This window comes from Nomia melanderi, chromosome 12, assembly GCF_051020985.1.
Source record: "Nomia melanderi isolate GNS246 chromosome 12, iyNomMela1, whole genome shotgun sequence".
NCBI classification, from domain to species: domain Eukaryota; kingdom Metazoa; phylum Arthropoda; class Insecta; order Hymenoptera; family Halictidae; genus Nomia; species Nomia melanderi.
In genome coordinates this window covers 4,121,818-4,139,793 of record NC_135010.1, presented here as the reverse complement: position 1 = coordinate 4,139,793, position 17,976 = coordinate 4,121,818, and the positions used below count along the sequence as shown (strand labels likewise).

The following is a 17,976-nucleotide window of genomic DNA, read 5'->3' as shown; positions in this document are numbered from 1 at the left end:
ACAACCCAAGTTGGACAGAATCCACTACACCACACAATTCACCAGCCTTAACCACAACAGTCTCAACAGCTTACTAATGCGTTTTGACTTGTATAAATTTTTGTTTTCACTTATTTACGCATTTATCGTTAATTCATAGCATTGTCAACTGGATGGAAAACTTTTAACTCTTAAACGGTCAACAATGTTTGGCCATGGAAACACGAATCAACTCGTGACCGGTCAACAATGTGTTAACACGTTAAAGACTAAGGTGTTTTACTGCCCAACGTCAGTTATTCTCTTACATAAAAACCAAGCCGGAATAAAGGAAAAAGAGAGAAAGATGGAGATGACGAGGAAGAGGACTCATCGAAACCAGCACGGCAACGGCCTCGATTGATTGGAATTTTGCGGTCGATCGTGATTAATGAGCGCCACCCTAACCCCCTCCACACCACCTGCCTCTTCGTTCCTTTTTTTTTGCTCTGGCCACCCTTTTGTATTTTATTGTCGGCTCTTTTTACTCCTGTTCGGCTTTTCACTCTTTCGCCCACCGGCTATGGACTCTTGTTCCTTTGTGGCGGAGGAATTCGAGAGCGGAATTCGTTCGCGACGGAATTCAAAGAGTGTCTGTTTCGGTGAGAAAGAGAGAGGGAATGAGCAAGGGACCGGGAATCCCCGTGTACACGCGCGATTCACGCTGAGGGTGAACGTCGGACTCGTTCATTGAGAATTGGGGGTCGTATTGATGGGGACGTATGGGCGCTTGCCAGTGTTTTGGCTGTTTCGGTGATGGGAGTTTTTATTGTCGGCCCGGTCCTACCGCGTAAGACTGGATTGGGTTCAATGAAAGAGACTCTTACTATCGAGGCTCAAGAGCCTTTTCTCCTTTGAATGGAGGAGTTGGCGATAAAGTGGTTTGAAAAGGGGAATTTGGAAATGCTCCTTCGTTCTGTTGCCGAGCTTTTTTAAGGAGCCTCCGCGGTCTGCGATTTTTTTATTCGACGTGTTTAGATGAGGATTCTATCTTGACGGTGGTTTTCAGGTCCTGAGTTAACAAATTTGAATTCGAGTTTTTCTGGAAATACGTTGCTCTAGTATTATTCTACTTTTCAGCGAACCTGATATTCTGTAGTTTTCATTGGGCATCTTAAAATTCTGTCAATTTACGGTAGAATTTTTTAAATATTTTCAATTAAATTGGAAAAATGCTATTTTAAATTGCATTTGGATTAAGAAACATTAATGAATCAGATTTCGATGGAGTAATGGTAATAGAGTGATCAATACTGATGAGTACAAAGGAATTGTGAGTATTCATTTTCTATACTCAAAATAAATTATTAGACGAGTATTACTTATGGATTATTTGCTAGAATATCATATGATTATATGTAAGTCTGAATAAAAATTTAGGAAGGTAATTATTTACCGAGTATTGGAGTAATTGGAATAAGTTACTTTTTATTATTCGTATTATACGAGAAAAATTTCGTACAGTACAATTTCCTATAACGCGAACTCATATAACGTGTCGTGAACGTGTTAACCCTTTGCACTTATATGTCATGCTGTAGATGACAATACAAATTTGTTATGATTTATTTGTACTACTTTAAAAAGTATCACACTTTAAAAGATTATAAAAATTAAATCTTACTATAACAACAATAATGAATAAAATAAACATAAAACGTTGAACTCTACGACTGTAAATTACTTTTATTCATTTCCCTAAAAGCAAATACAAGTTAAGACCTAACGTCATTGAAAACAAATCGAGTGTAAGGGGTTCAAACCGACAAAACCTTTTGTTCAACCCAACACAGTACCAAAGCAATCGCGAATCGATAGAAGGAAACGACTTTCTTCCACTCGAGTAACCCCGTTTCCGCGTCTCCGCGATACGATTATCAATAATTAAGTTTCCGTGGTCGAAATATTCCGAGCGGTTCCCACAGACTTCCGGTCGCGGGCCATTAATTTCGACAATGCGAACCCCCCCCCCCGGCCTGGCAACCCCCTTCTTTCCCTTTCCCAGCCATTATTTTTCTCTTCGACATCTTCATGATGGCGCAACCGCTACTCCTCGTAATTGCGACACAATCGTGGCCCGCAGGCATTAACCGCGCACGACCGCCACACTATTCACGGGGAACGAACGGTTCTGCGAAACCGTCTGGCTCGTGTTCGCCGCTGATACCACGCCGAAGCCAACGATAACAATGGAGGAATGGCACAGAGGGAAAAAGAAATGAAAGAATCCGACGAACGGAGACGGGCCGCTCTCGAAAATATGTGGATCACACGAAATTTCCTCGTCCCATATTTCTCGACGTGTGGATATACATGGTGTGTCCGGAAAGTTCGTTCGATGGTATCAGAAAATAAACGAAACATATAAACTTCTTAACACTACAGCTATCAGACGGGTTAAAGTGACCCATTTCTCATGTTTTCTTTTTGCAATTATTAAAAAGATAACAGGTGCTTCACTTAGACAAGATTAAAGAAATTGATTTAGGAATCCGAAGACTAAATTGTAAATCAATTGAAGTCTCAATAGATACACATTTGGACTTTCTATAAAGGAATTTCAAAAATTCAATTTAACTGTTCGGCAGTTTTAGTGTTAAGTATTTGGCACTTTATTTACTGCAAGCTTATTAATCGGATTTCTGAATACAGATGTTTAACACTAAAACTACCAAATGGGTTAAATTGATCCATTTCAGAATTTTTTGTTCACAAGTATATAAATTATGACAAGGCTTTTGCGAAAAATTGTAAAATAAATTTGCATATTTGTATAGATACAACAATAAGGAACCCATCAAATCTTGAGAAATACATTGTTCTGATTTTGATAAAAACTTGGAAATAAGTCATTCCAATTGATATGTACTTTTAATGTTAACACTGTATAGCTGATTAAAATTGATCTTAAAATCAAAATGATACTTTCAATTATTTAAAAAATATTTTTTTAAATATTCATAATAATACAAAAAGATTCCCTTATACTTTAATTTTGAAGTTATAGAACTTAGCAATAAGAACATATATTTCTATCCCTTAGCGAAAACCATGTTGCGGACTATATAGTAGTGGTTGCCTTGATCAGGAGTGGTAGATAAAGTGTTAACCCTTATCACTACAACCGGCAGTAATGCTGCCAGGCTTAAGCCAGCGTCCAACTCCAACCGGCAGTATCACTGGCAGTATTTTGCAATTTTATTATTACTGCGTTTGGAATTCACTAAAAATCATTCTATAATATTTTTGGTGTAATAAGGGTTAACCATTTGACCTACAATATCGTATCAGGCTCGTGACAAATTTTTTAAACTGAATTTGATAAATCTAACTATTATTTATTTTGTTTAAACATAATTTAAATATTACTCTTCTATTATCAACCGTTAACTTTTCGAGTAAGCGTAGAGATACAATAAGCATAGATAAAATAGTTGCATCAATTATGATTGAGAAATAAATCATAAGCCACGAGGTTAAGTACGGTAGAAGCTTAAAAACATCGCTGCCATACTTTGTATACAGACATACTATGGTTTTAATTAGGTTTACGGATATTTATTGTACAGTTTATTTTATTGTTCCTAAAGCAATTGATGTTCGTTTGTCTGGATCTCGGAAATTAGGAGTTTAAGAATTGACAATTGAGATACATATTTGTCCGATCGCATCAATCAACATCGACATAAACATTTAACGAATAATGTTTATAAAATTCTGCGCCAAACTGACGCGTTCTGTAAATCTAGGATTAAGCATTACATAGTTGAATGATCTTTAACCTTCATCAAGTGCTAGGGTTCTTTCCGACCCAAATCGAGATTAATTTTTGCTGTGATTTTTTTTTCAGCTCATAGTAATGTGCCTGATTGATTAAAAGCTATAGCAATTTTTATAAAACCATGCAGAAAAGACTGAAATATCCCAGATATCCTGTGTCCATCCACCCACACAGGGCTATTTAAGTACCCGTATTTAAAAAGTTAATTACCTGTACTGTTCTTCAAAGTAGTCCCCATTCGACACGACACTCTTTTAGCAATGAATATAAAGCTTCTGCAAACTATCAGCAAAGGATTTTTTAGGAGATCACTTTTAGGAAATACTCAACCAGTTGGTCAGGGTGATTAACAGATGTATATAATATTGTAGGGGCAGTGGTTTACGGTGTACATGAGTAATGAATGAATATGTATGTGTATCGTGTGTGACACGTTTAAAGGATTTTACAAACATACTACCTGTGATATAAATTCAATACTTTAGGAAATCAATAATTCTAGAATGTTGTAAATGTAGCTGAAGTATTTAATGTATGAACACGATGGAATGTTCTAGGAAGTGTGCCAATGAGATAAATGTATGTAAATGTTTGTACGAGCGAGGTGAACGAGTTCGAACATATATTTATACAGTGTGAATTGATTTGTTCATTGTATGCTGAGTCGTGTAATTGCAAAGCTGTAATTTATGCTATTAATTCTCTTAAAAATTGTTATCATATTTCATTTAACAGGTTCGTGACCAGCGTTTGTTTCAGTAGCAACCTTTACATATATGGTATTTTATTGAATGCGACAAATTGTCTTTCTAACATGCAAATAAAATTCAAGAAAAGAATGTTCGTCAACGTCTAACACCATGCGTTACAATTTTAGATACAAATATACATAAAAGTAATTTAATTTTCTTTACACCAGATATAAAACGTTGAGTGTTACAAATATGTGGCGCTAGTCGTGAATGCGTTAACATGTTCCGTGCGATCACAAATTTCGTTTGTATTTTGCTTATGAACTGTATTGACTTTTTAAATAAAATACTAAGTTATATTCAAGTTTTCGTTAATTTTTACATATTTTGATATCGTTTCTTTATGTTTTCGTTGCTTTATAACGTGTATCGCTATCCGTGACCATGCATCTCTTAACATTTTCGCTGGCCCAGTGGCCTCATGAGACCGAAGCTTCGAAATGACTTATAAACAATTATAATTCATAAGACAACTGGCGTCGAATAAAACTGTTCAATAGCGTAAGTAACTAGATAACAGTGTAACTTAAGAATTGTGGTAGTAAGTAATTAATAATTGTTCCTTTTTATCTTTGCTACGAGGGAATAAGTGATACGTAAAACGCTGATGTTTTTCGTGACAGTCAATGTGTTAAAAATATTTTTTTACAAAAATTGGCATGTACCATATGTGGTACAAGCGGCACTGAACGCCTTAAATAAATCCCATAATATCAATCGGATAACCGTTTGTTTTCTGATATCATTCACCCAAGTTTTTGGACACACCACGTAGGTGTAAAATTACGTTCGACGAATTCGGGGCTTCCGCCAGTCATCGAGAATGATATCTCTTCTTGCCCTGCGGTCAATGATCTCGTTTCACTGTGACGTTGCCACTCACTGGTCACGAGATGATGCTGACAGTCTAATCATCGACTTTCAACGCGAGACACATGTGGATTTTTTCTATTCTTTTTTCCTGCTTTTGAAAAGTGTGTTGACTGAGGAAAACGGACGTGAGAAAATTATTTTCTGTCGAATTTTTACTTAGGAAATATGAGATCATTTATGTTGTTCAAATATTTTATTTTGATTATGTAGCTTCTCCGACTTGTCAAATCCGATAATGAAACTGAGGGTTTAATCCCTTGACATAAAATATTGAGGCAGACTTGTGAGTAAGTTCTCAAACTGGAGTTACGAAACTATGTCAATGAATTATTTTGGGTTCAAATTAAATACTAGCTTTGTATTATTAGTTACTATGTTTTGAAGGTGGATAGATATACATCAGGAACTTTTCTCTGTTTTTTAGTAAATTATTAATGACGAAGTTATCCTAGCAGAATTTGAAACTGAATTCGACAAACCTAAATATTTAATTATTTTTAATATAAATAATATTTGTGTATTATCATTATTTAACTTGCAGAGTATATATAGAATAAATATAAATTTTTTTTTTCTTTTTCTATGAAATTATTGACGATAAATACAATTTAAAAATTAAACAACCAAAATTCTGTAAAATTTGGTTTCTGTTATTTGCATTTACAGAATTGCAAATTTTCGTAAATATCCTTTGTTATATTACTGCATGTAAACACAATGGATGAGGGCGATACAGTCAAGAATAATGTAACCACGAATGCTTTGTTCTGTATAGTGATACTTTTATTGCAGACGTCAATGTAATTGCACATTCGTACAAACAATGTACAAAGAACAGTAATCCCAGATAGAAATTCTTTCGTTATTATTACTATATAATAACATATTTTTTAGTTTCCATAATTCTAAACTTTGCATATATTCTATGTATTTTACGTGATAAAGTTCACAGTTTTTTATTCAATATTTCATATAATGATGCATTATACTAAGTTTAACATTAAATATTAAATTTTATAATTTTGTATGTTCTGAATAAAGTGGACACTGAGACTGGCCATTGGAATGCAAAGGGTTAATACATTTGTATATGATACGAAATTATAAAATTTGAAATCTAAAATACGATTAGAATATCTCGAACGAATATTGAAATGGCAAATTTATCAGTTAAAAGTAACTCACTGTGGATTCATCGATAAAATAATTGCTCTGCGATAAAAAAAAGGACTTCCTTCGATCATCGACGAGACACATCGGCAAACCGCATCTCGAAATTGCAATTGGATCGAATTTGTCTGCGCTGACCGCATGACCGCATCCCCACAACCACGGAAATTGAGCTATTATTGAAGTATTGCTCTCGAAAGCAATGTTAATTACGGTAAAGACGCCGTAACAGCATCGTTAATTTAGTTCAGTGATTATTTTCTACCCTCCCGATGTTATTTTTACATACTTCCGACATAACGTTGCATTCATTTTTCAGAGATATTATTAAAACTTCTACTTCAAATGAAAACTGAGATTTAACACTTTGCACTCGAGAAGCAACTCAACGGTCGCCATTTGATTTGACATAGAAAAGTTACTTCCATCCTTTATTTCGTGTATTATTTCTATTTAATACGGTTAAAAATTGAATCAACATTTCGTTAACCCTATTGTTCCTAGAAAAATTCATGTTCGTTTAGATCTTGGAATTTAGAGATTTAAAAATACGCTATTAGAATACATACTCGTATAATTGCATCAATCAAAATCGATAAAAACATTGTCAAGTAATATTTATAAAATTCAATTCAAAGAGTTGAATTCTTGATGTGCATAAAAAAAGGATTGAAGTGCATGTTTCAAGTTTTTTTCCAGACATGCATCACATGAAACATTCAAGATGGCCCCCGGAATGCACTTGGTCGAAGAATTCGGTCCAACTTTGACCGAAGCTATTTTTATTTTGTACTTTGTCACCTCAATCCCTTCTAACTTTCTTTCGAGACACCTAGTAAGAAATTGAGAAATTTTCTTGTTGATAGAAAGAGAAACATCAACCAAAACGATCGAAACCAAAATTCCTTTTGGTGTATCCAATTTGATCAAATTGGGAAAAAAGAGAAACAACATTGTCTCATATTCTAATACTGTATATGATATTCGAACCATGTTATTCATATGAAATAATAAATTTAAATTAGTTGACAGGAATATTTGAAGATATGGAACTCGTACATTCTCATACGTTCTGCTTAAACGTTCTGCTTCCAAATAAATTAGATTGCTCGTGAGAATTTGTTAGGCTATGAAGTATATCAATCTATAGTATTGATTACCTCAATATCAAACTGTTGGATTGAGTATTTTGATTGATTTCATGAAATCTAGCAAAGCGTTCATTCTATTTCAAACAGAACAAAATCCATAATAAAAAAAATAAATTTCTATACAATTTATATTTCTAAAAACGTATTTCTATAATCATATCACAATTCAACGAAGAAGATATTAGTCTCTTATATTTCATTACATTAGGCACACAAGTGGTCTCATTCAAATTGAAATTACTCTTACTAATTAAACATTAATTAATCAATTGTTAGAAATTACTCTTATAAATTACCAAATATCTAATAACCAATGGCTCTAGATAAAATATAATCAATATTTTTACTGCACGACTCGCAATAAAATAATGACCTAAAATCCAATTCCATGCACAATATATATATATATATATTCGGATACATTCATGTCATTTGCACACTTTCTATAACATTCTTGTGTCACCATAAATTAGCTTCACGTACATTTGGAATCTTCTAGATTCATTTTTCATAAACATCATTAACACGTTGAACGCTACATAATTTTACGTAGAAAAATATGCAAAATGAAGAAGACATAATATTAAATTATTTCATTGAATCGTTTTATTATTATTACACGTTTAACTTGCCGAATGTCACCGCATTAGGTAGCAGTATTTATAATATAAAAATGTTTGCAAATAATCATCGTTTAATTGATTGAATTATAATAATTCAATTCAGTTGGGGGAAACCAGTGACTCCCATGGCATTCCACGAGTTAACACATAAAGATCAATATTACAGAAAATTAATTTAGTTCAGAATATTCCAATGTTTTGAACATTTATTCAAAATACATGCACACTAGTTCATCAGCACACCCATTCCCACATAACTCACGAGCATAATTCTGATAAAGTTCAGAGAGAACATTTCAGGCGATTGCCCGCGGAATGATACACGGAAGTTGGCAAGTTTGAAAGACCGTTTAGATGTCTCTGCCGAGGAACTTGCAGCAGATTTTCTTTATCCTTTTTTCCCCTTCTTCTCAAGCTTGAGGTTCATTTTAATCTCTCGACTGATAAGCCGAGAGTTTTACCAACGAAGTAATGCAGCGCCTTCTTTCATGCAATCCCGTAGGAATAAACAACGGCAATATCTTAGAGTGTTTTATCTATCCCCACAGCGTTTTACTTCGCGAGAATTTGTATTCGACTCCGTTCAAGTTTGTCCAAAGGGACGGAGGCTTCTTAAAGACTGCTATTACCTTAATTTGTATTAGTTTCTTGCATAAGTTTTTGCTGATTTTCTACTCTTTAAAGCGTGTTCAGGCTATCTCATCAATTTTCTTCATTTTAACATTAAAACTACCAAATAAGTAGAGCAAATTTATAATTTTTTATAAAAATGAAAACATTACGTCTTTTAAATTTAATTAAAAAGTCTCGCAGAAATGGCTTTATAATTTAAATTATTTTATTTTGACCCATCTGCAAATTTGAGTGTTAACTACGTATATGACTTATGGTTATATACTTTATTTAATTTATTTTTTTATTTATTCTTTTATTTATTTAAATATTAAGTTAAAAAATTCCTCGGTTAACAATGAATGTATCGATATTTTGTGTATACCTATACCTAATGTAACTAGTCAAATAACTAGTTATCAAATAAAGGTAAACAAGTTAAACGATACATTTTTCTGATTGCACGTTGGAACAGAAGGAAAAACAGAGTTTGAAAAAATGATTAATCGGATAATACGGGAACTGATTTAATGTTAAATGAATGAAGAAAAACGGAATTTTGGTTAAATTTTAAAACTGATCATTTAACTGTTTGCGGTACGTTTAGTGTTAATATATATAATATTGTAATATTTTAGACAATATCCTTTTGTACAGACGATGACATAAAAATTTAACCTCAAATATAAAGTTCGCGAGAGAACTAATTTGTTTAGTGATGCTGTTACTATTTATGAATTAAATAAATACCGAAAGTTAATAATTTTACTACATTTTTTAACGGTATTAAAACGACATTTGTGTTTTGTGACAGTGTATCTGTGGTAATCTTTAAGGTTTAGTACTGTAATTGCAATATTTCTATAGCTTTTCTTTAAATAAAATTTTTTTCTTTTATATATCACACAATAAATAAATGCGTTTAATCTATTTAATTCTAATACTTTGGTGAGTTTAATGATAAATAATGTTTCAGGTATTAATGAAGATATTACAAATACACTGTTGCTATAATTTAAACTACTCAGTTTTTGTCATGTAACTATGAACAATACTTTGTATATAAAACTTGTTGAATATTTTAATTAGTCGATATCAATCCTCTATTCGTTAAAGGATCTTCATTGTTCCACTAGAAACAATTAAAGATTGCGCCCAAAGGAACAAGGGATTGACTGAACAAGGGCCAACTGATCCGAACGCTTAAATTGCTTCCGCGATATTGTTTCGTTTGTTTGAAATTCAATTATCTCGATTTTGACTCCTTGAGGGAGTCCGACTTTGCTCCTTATACAGAGTACAATGCTACCTCCAGAATCGAAGATACATTCAGTCTCATACAAATGATTAAGCTTGGCTTAAAAGCTTTTGTGTTGTAAATTGGTTATAAGACTTCGTCACACAATAGTATCAATTTACTTAGTATTATACTATTCTCTGATTATATTTATTAAATATCATTATTGATTCTGTGAATCTCCCTGGATTTATATATTAAATCATTAGAATATTAAATAAATTACGAAATTCCAAAATTAAGTAGGTCATACAATTTATAAATAATTAGCAACAGTTTAATGATCACTTTTGGATTTCCTCAAATTAATTACGAGAAATACGTTAATTTTAATTGTTGCAGATTGTACGATTTTAAATTATGGAGAATTTATTAATGAAATATTGAAGATATAATTATGTAGTATTTGGTGGTACTATATCTATATAAAAAATTATATTATTTGCGCCATTAATTCTAATGTATTTTTTAAAATATTCAAAAGTAACACAATTTGTTAACAACAAAAGTTTCAATAAGGTATTCGAAATAAAATTGAGAATTACCAATCATAAGTGTATTATAATTAGTTATATTATAACAGTTATATTTATAACTATATTATAAAAATTATTTGAAATATTTACCTTGTGCTCGGGAGTGTCATAAGCAAGATTGTCAACACCAGTCATCGTTCTTCTGAAAAATAAGTAAACTACGTATGTACATATAATACTAATAACATAATACTAAATGATATCACATAAATGTCTCGCGCATTTCCGGGTATATAAGAAAGAAAACAGTTTATTATGTTTACACAAATTTTTCCATTTAATTGGTTCCATCCAACTAATCCACCTGTACAATTGAATTGATTAAATTTCATTTCTCAAAATTATTTCTTTTCCAAAATGAAGTAGAATATATTTAAAAAAATTAAATGTTAAATATCTTTATAAATATCGAATTTTATTAAAATGGTCGAATATGGGTCAGCCTATTTTTTCTCTAGATACATTAAAAAAGGTTTTATCAAAATCGATGATCCAGTTACTGTAACGTCTCCCTGTAAGTGTTAACTTTTTAAAATAAAATGTGTGTACAAAACCGTATTATTTATGGGATAACCCAATACCTTCAGACCCTCTCCATTTTTTGGTATCTTCTGATTTTTGTAAACTTTAATGGAATAAATAATATTCTTTTTAGTTATTAAATGATTTACTCCTTTCTTCGTTTCTTGTAGATCAGAAAGTCGTTCTTATAGCTTCCGAATATGTTGTATAATAATTTCAGAAACGAAAACATTAATTTCCTCAATTTTTCTTTTCTGAACTTAACCGCATTACTTCTGAGCGACTCATATGCAAGTCTGCCGCAGCATCCGCACTACGAAGACGAATTCAATGCATTCTTCAAACCGTAAGACAATCGTCGAGTGCGAACGAACCATAATAGAGTTGATATAACAATCACACTAACAAGGTAATAGATGCCCCAGTTAAATTATTATGCACGATAAGTGGAATGTCTTCGGACATACCGTCTTCAGACGAATTTCAGAGCTTCTTATCCTTCTAAAGAAGAAAGTGAAGAAAACACTGCAGATTTCAGGGATTTTACAACGTAAATAATTATCTGAGCATGTGGTAGGTAAAAATAGAAGTTTCATAAAATATGACCAATACTATATTTAGTATACGAATGTTTTTTTTATTGTACTTATTGAAATTAATAAAACTATTCCATTAAAATCGAAGGAAACTGTGAATAATTATTAAATGGAGTTACAGCTTGAGAATTCTTCCAAAAATTGATTAACTGTTTAAAACACGGTTTGAATGATTTTTTTATTCTTGTTCTGGGTGTTACGATTGATTTCCTTAACTTTGTATATTTACTTATACACTTGTATCATAGAAAAGTCTTTAATCATTATCATGTACAAGTTTTAACGATATTTTAATCTAGTATAATTTCCAAACGTGTTTAAATGATCTGTTTCATATTTATTTTGTCATAATAATTTATTAAAAAGATGAAGATTATTTTCTGAAAAGTAATTGACAAGACAAAGATTGTTTTCTGAAAAAGGATTAAAGAAAATGATGTAGGTACTTATGCACACGTTAATGTATTATGTACATAACATAACTTATTATAATTTATAATATCTATGTAACTATCGATAATTTTGGGAATTTCTAAGCATTTTCTACTAGAGATAGAAGTACGATAGTCAATAATAAGGCCACAGGACAAGGTAATATGTGTAAGAAGAAACTTTCACTTTTGCTGGCGTGCTTGAGTGTTCACTACGATATCCAGTAATACTAGGCTGATACACGATGCAACTGTGTGTATCAGACAGTGAACAAGCAAGCAAGAGTTTCGTGTCCTATAATTTGTTTTGAACTTTAATTACATGCTCCGCGTATATAGACGCGCATGTGCAATCTCAGTACCATGTTTCCGGAACGAGAAGTATGAATATACATATTATTCTCTACTTTAGTCCTCCTTCCCTTGAAGAGATGTGTAATTATCTACATCGAATTTTATGACAGTCTCTACAATGCAAAAAGGACAAAATTTTTGTTAAATTTTTCGAATGAATTTCGAAAACTTGTAAGATATATAGAATTTGTTTTTCTTTTAATGAATTATTAATGAGAAAGTAACTCTAGTGACCATTATCACAAAAACAATTATAAATTAAAGAATTAATACCTAATAATACATTGCAACCTTTATAATAACTTTTAAAAAATTGTGCATTTTATCTTATTTTTGTCTATTAATTGTCAAATGTCGAAGTTTATAACTTCAATTACCTGGAATTACAAATATTGAATTAAATTTTTTTCTATTCTTGAATTGTTAATTTAAAGAGCCTTGAAGATTTTAATTTAATTATTAAAAGATTTAAGCAGTTTACATGGCTTACACATCCACAAAATATGTACAATAAATACTCGTTTCTGCAAGAGAAATAATAAGTTTGATACTTCACTAAACTTTATGCTGCACCAAATTTTATACTGCAAAATGTTGATCCTGTTTAATTGTCATGTTTACAAGTTCAGAAAAACAAATAATAAAACAGGAAATGTATATACTAAACAAGCGAATACCATATTTCGTTATCGATATGTAATTAAAATGACTCCCATGTAACAATTTAATCATTATTGAACATACTACAATATGTTAACGTTTCGGTATCGTTTCATCTTCATTTACAGATAATTATCAATAGCTATCCGACGTTAACAAGAACGACACCACCGCAAGTTAACCGCAACTAAGCTTTTGATGTCGATAGTAGTATCGAACCGATTATTCCATAAAATTATCCGCGGTAATTGTCGTTTGCTGCGTTAGATATTTTATTACCGAGACAAGGAAACTCGCATACACGTGCTTTATCGCGAACTGTTGGCACCATTCAAGCTGCAGAAGGCTTGCTGACAGGATGCTTTGTTTATCTTCGCACATTTCGTGACATCCTTGCCATCTGATTATTTTATATTATGTATACGTAACACGCTGTCAAAGCTGACATCATGAAAGTTTATTGGTTTTGTTGAACTTGACGATTATTTTACGATACTGATCGTTTGTCTTCTAATCCTTATACAAATATAGATTTCCTTGGTATGTTTTCAATAAAAATATTTAATAAAAACATTTAACGTAATTTATTTTATATTATCTTTCAATTTCAAGCAAAAATCAAATATTTTGGGAATAAAGAACGTTGTCCTAATAAGATAAATACGTTATAAGTGGCTCACGAATCACTTAAAACTATTTTTCTTAGCGTGATTAACAATCAATATTGTTTTCTCCTCTATCATTCAATGCAATCGCAGTTACTACGTGCGAAAGATCTATCAATTATCTTTAAAAAAATGAATTTTTAAATAGTCTTTTTAATTTTAAATAATAGATAATGTTCACGTTATTGAAAGGTCATAAACTTTGTTTCGAATCATTCTTTAGATAATATAACATGAAAAACAAACGAAGAACAACAGGAATACAAACATTTACGAGTAAAAAAAATCCGACGTTTCATATTACACAATCTAATAAAAGGTTAGACATTTCTGTTCTAAAATTGATTAGATATTTACCGTTTACTAGAGATGTCCTACAAATTCCAAGGAATTTCAGCGGTTAACGATGCGTCGAAGTCCACACAGGTGACATAATTGCGCAAGAACCGATCTGGTCACGTGACGATTTCGAAGACCACCATGACATTCATAATGCTCCTTGAATTTTCAGAGTGCTTGTTAAGGCGGTAGGCAAATGTGATTGAAATTACCGCAATGATGGTTAATTACAGCACATGCCCGCCACGAGGCAGATTGCCTCGTTAATTAATTCGCAGTCCGTTACGTTTCCTCTTCTTTCTCCGGTGATACTGTTAATTAACCGGGCCGACACCAAGACGTTTCGTAATTGGTGGGTCTCGGTCGCGATCACGCTACCTACGTCTTTTTAAGTGATCCGCAGTTAATTTCCCCGCCGATTCGATGTCCCATTGGCCGAGACGGAATCGGATTTCGCAGTCGGCACCATTTTTTCGCCGTTGGAAGCCATCTTGACCTGTCAGATTGCCATCGAGTTTGATTTTTCTTCTTCTTAATTCATCTTTTCTTCTGCTTTTTTGTTTAATCTTCTTTTAATTTTGAACAACCAGTAATATAGTGTGTTTATAATATTTTAATAATGCTATAATATAAGTATAATATTTTATAATAACATTTTATAATGTTAACTGAATAATAGAAAAATATTTTATAATATTTTATAATAACATTCTATAATATTAATAGAATAATGGAATCATATTCTATAATATTGTATAATAACTGTAATATTTTCGTAAATATTGAAGATTCTTAGCTGGAACTTTTAAGATATAAAATGAAACACAAGATACTTCCTTGTAATTTTGGCTTTTCGTTGAGTACTTTCTGCTTCTACTTTCATTATAATAGAAATGTATATTGAATCTAGTGTTAAACAGCCTAAAACGCCCTTTTAAGCAAGTAATGAATACTATTATGTAGTCAACATGAACGATCGTAGGCTATAAATCACTAGCCAAGAACTTCATTTAATTATTCATATTTTTGCTGGCCTAGCATCCTCATTTGTAACAACTGAAAAGTAGAATCTAGCCTTGAAGGAGACCGCGTTACATTTTACACGGAAATATCTATTTAAGGGTGAGGGTCACGGGACCAATCGATCATGATTCTCTACACTGTTCTAGATCAGCAACACGTTGACTCACATTGTAAACATTAAATTAGTATATAGAAAATTTTGATTTTTTCCTATTCAGTTAATCATTCGTTAACGCACTGACTTTTTATTAATAAATTTTTGCACATATAATAAAAGATTTATGAACATTCTCTATGAACAGTTGATAATTACCGAAAACTATTTTTATGATTTACTGTACAATACACGCAATTAAAATTGATCATCTATTGTTGCAGAAATTACAATAGAATCTGATTCAGAAATGGTTGGAGCTATCGTTCAAGGTAATCATCGTTATAAAACATAGTAAATGTAAACAAGCACAAAAACTAAATTGACATCGTATATTCAGTTTTCAGTTTTACAGTTTTTTAGATGATCCTTTTTTTATTGAAACATGTAAACTAAGTTCAAAATAACTTCAATCGTTATTCTATAAATTTATGTATTTTGTAATATTTAATAGTTTAGTATTTATTTATTAGATTCGATTACCGTTATTCTTGGATATTCAGATCATTAAAGCCAGTTACTTATTATTCATTTGTTTTGTTACGACGGAAATTACAGCAGAATATTAAACCAATTCCGTTTTAATACACTTCAGGAAATTAATTTGCAAAAAAAGGTACTTTGTATCCACTAGAGAATGCTTTCCTTCTTTAAAATTAGATATACATCATTATAATAGTAACTAACTAAATATTTCCTTTATTTCACTGTAATAGACGAATTGTCACTGTATCACAGTTCCAAATTAACACTTGATCTTGCACCGAGCACACCGAGTCCCACAGACTAACTAAAGTCAACAGCCAATGAGACAGTCGAATCGAGACTGTGAGTATAAACGTGTACAATCGTTGACAGTTTCGGGATAATGACATGCCACGTGATTAACCTTCCTGGATTCTGGTATTCGTGGAGGGAGAACCTTTACCTCTAGATACTGATTCTATGTGTAAATATAGCACACTATCCTTAACCAAAGTAGATGTCGTTCTTAAAATAAGTTGACAGTCTATTTTTTAGACAGCATTCAAATCAATTTTGTAGTTGCTTCTATAATGAACTATTCTATTATGAAAGGTAATTAAATTTAATCGTAGAAAAGAAGATAGATTGTGTAAATTAAATAAATATATATTTTAAGTATAATTTTACTTTTAACTATTACGTGGTCAAATAGGGAAAAATGAATGGCGCAGAGAGGGATAAATAAAAATGTTCACTGCAAGATGTTTTCACAATTTTTAACATACTGATTTTTCAAAGATTGTTATTAACGTTTAACATATCGAGTGAAAACACAGCAAACTCTCCCAACAAAGATTAAATAGTAGAACTATTTTTCTATTATTATACTTGTTATACTGTTATGTTTAAAATAGAACATATATGTACAATTATTTTTAGAAATTAAAGTTGCATAAATATACACATACATACGTACTGTTTGTAAACTACTAATTTATAATGACTGAAAAATTACCTTTCCAAACAATAATACAAAGAAAACAAAATGCGGATTTTTAATTTTATATTTCCTGCAATTTAAAATTGTATAAGCAGAAATTTATGAAAATCCATTTCTCTGGATTATTATAAAGGATCATAAATTACCTTTCTATACAGCGAGATTAATTTAGGTCGAATCACTGATTTCACACCCAAATTGAAACATCATTTTATATGTTTTGAAAATTTCTAAATTAATTTTACATGAATATTTTATACACGGTATTTTACACTTTTTAAATGATACATTTCCTTAGATATATTTTAATATTAACCCAATATAACTCACAATTATAAATATCCAAACATGTATACAAAGCTTGAATAAAAATTTACAATTTGTTATATTTCATTCACTAAATTTTCATATTCACGTGACAAGTATGGAATAAAAATGAATAATTAACAGAAATTATTATAAATTATTATAAACGTTCTAAAATTTCAATACAATAAATAATTTTTAGAAAACGCAAAAATATTCACAAATATAATAATGCAATAAACAATATTAAATAATAATATTTATTTTTGTCTTATTACAATTATATTTTTCATAGATTAATACGATTGATTGCGATCATTCTAATTCATAAATTGTTGATTTATCTCTATCATTTTACGCGTAGTATGAGATCACAAAATATGTATTACTTTCACGGCAATATTCTCCCAAACAGCGCGAGTGACATAATAAAATCGAGTTTATCTCGAGATTGTTTGAAAAGTATTTAGAATCGCGCGCTGTTGGCACATTACCAACCACACCGTGATCTCTGCTCACATGAAGAGACATTTTCACGTATTTGTGTTTACACGTGTGCACACCGAACAATACAGGTTCGAGATAAACTAGAAGCGATTTAATCGTACATTTTATTGTTCATTATTTGCGTGACCGAATGGAACTGCT

At 31.3% G+C, this 17,976-nt stretch overlaps 1 protein-coding gene across 7 annotated transcripts in view; it reads right to left on the bottom strand.

The window, feature by feature from the left end:
• The window catches only part of Oatp26F (Organic anion transporting polypeptide 26F), a 79,434-nt gene extending 62,003 nt beyond the window's left edge, over nt 1-17,431 (bottom strand). The window contains exons 1-3 of one of the 7 annotated variants that reach the window (XM_031974814.2): nt 16,041-17,431; nt 14,399-15,002; nt 10,904-10,955 (exon numbers count right to left, since the gene is read on the bottom strand). In XM_031974814.2, the coding sequence (XP_031830674.1) occupies nt 10,904-10,948 (45 nt within the window). In that variant the 5' untranslated portion in view covers nt 10,949-10,955; nt 14,399-15,002; nt 16,041-17,431. The remainder of the gene's footprint in view (nt 1-10,903; nt 10,956-14,398; nt 15,003-16,040) is intronic. The other 6 variants (XM_031974816.2, XM_031974819.2, XM_031974812.2 and 3 more) reach the window with 6 other exon arrangements.
• Between the last annotated feature and the right edge of the window lie 545 nt (nt 17,432-17,976).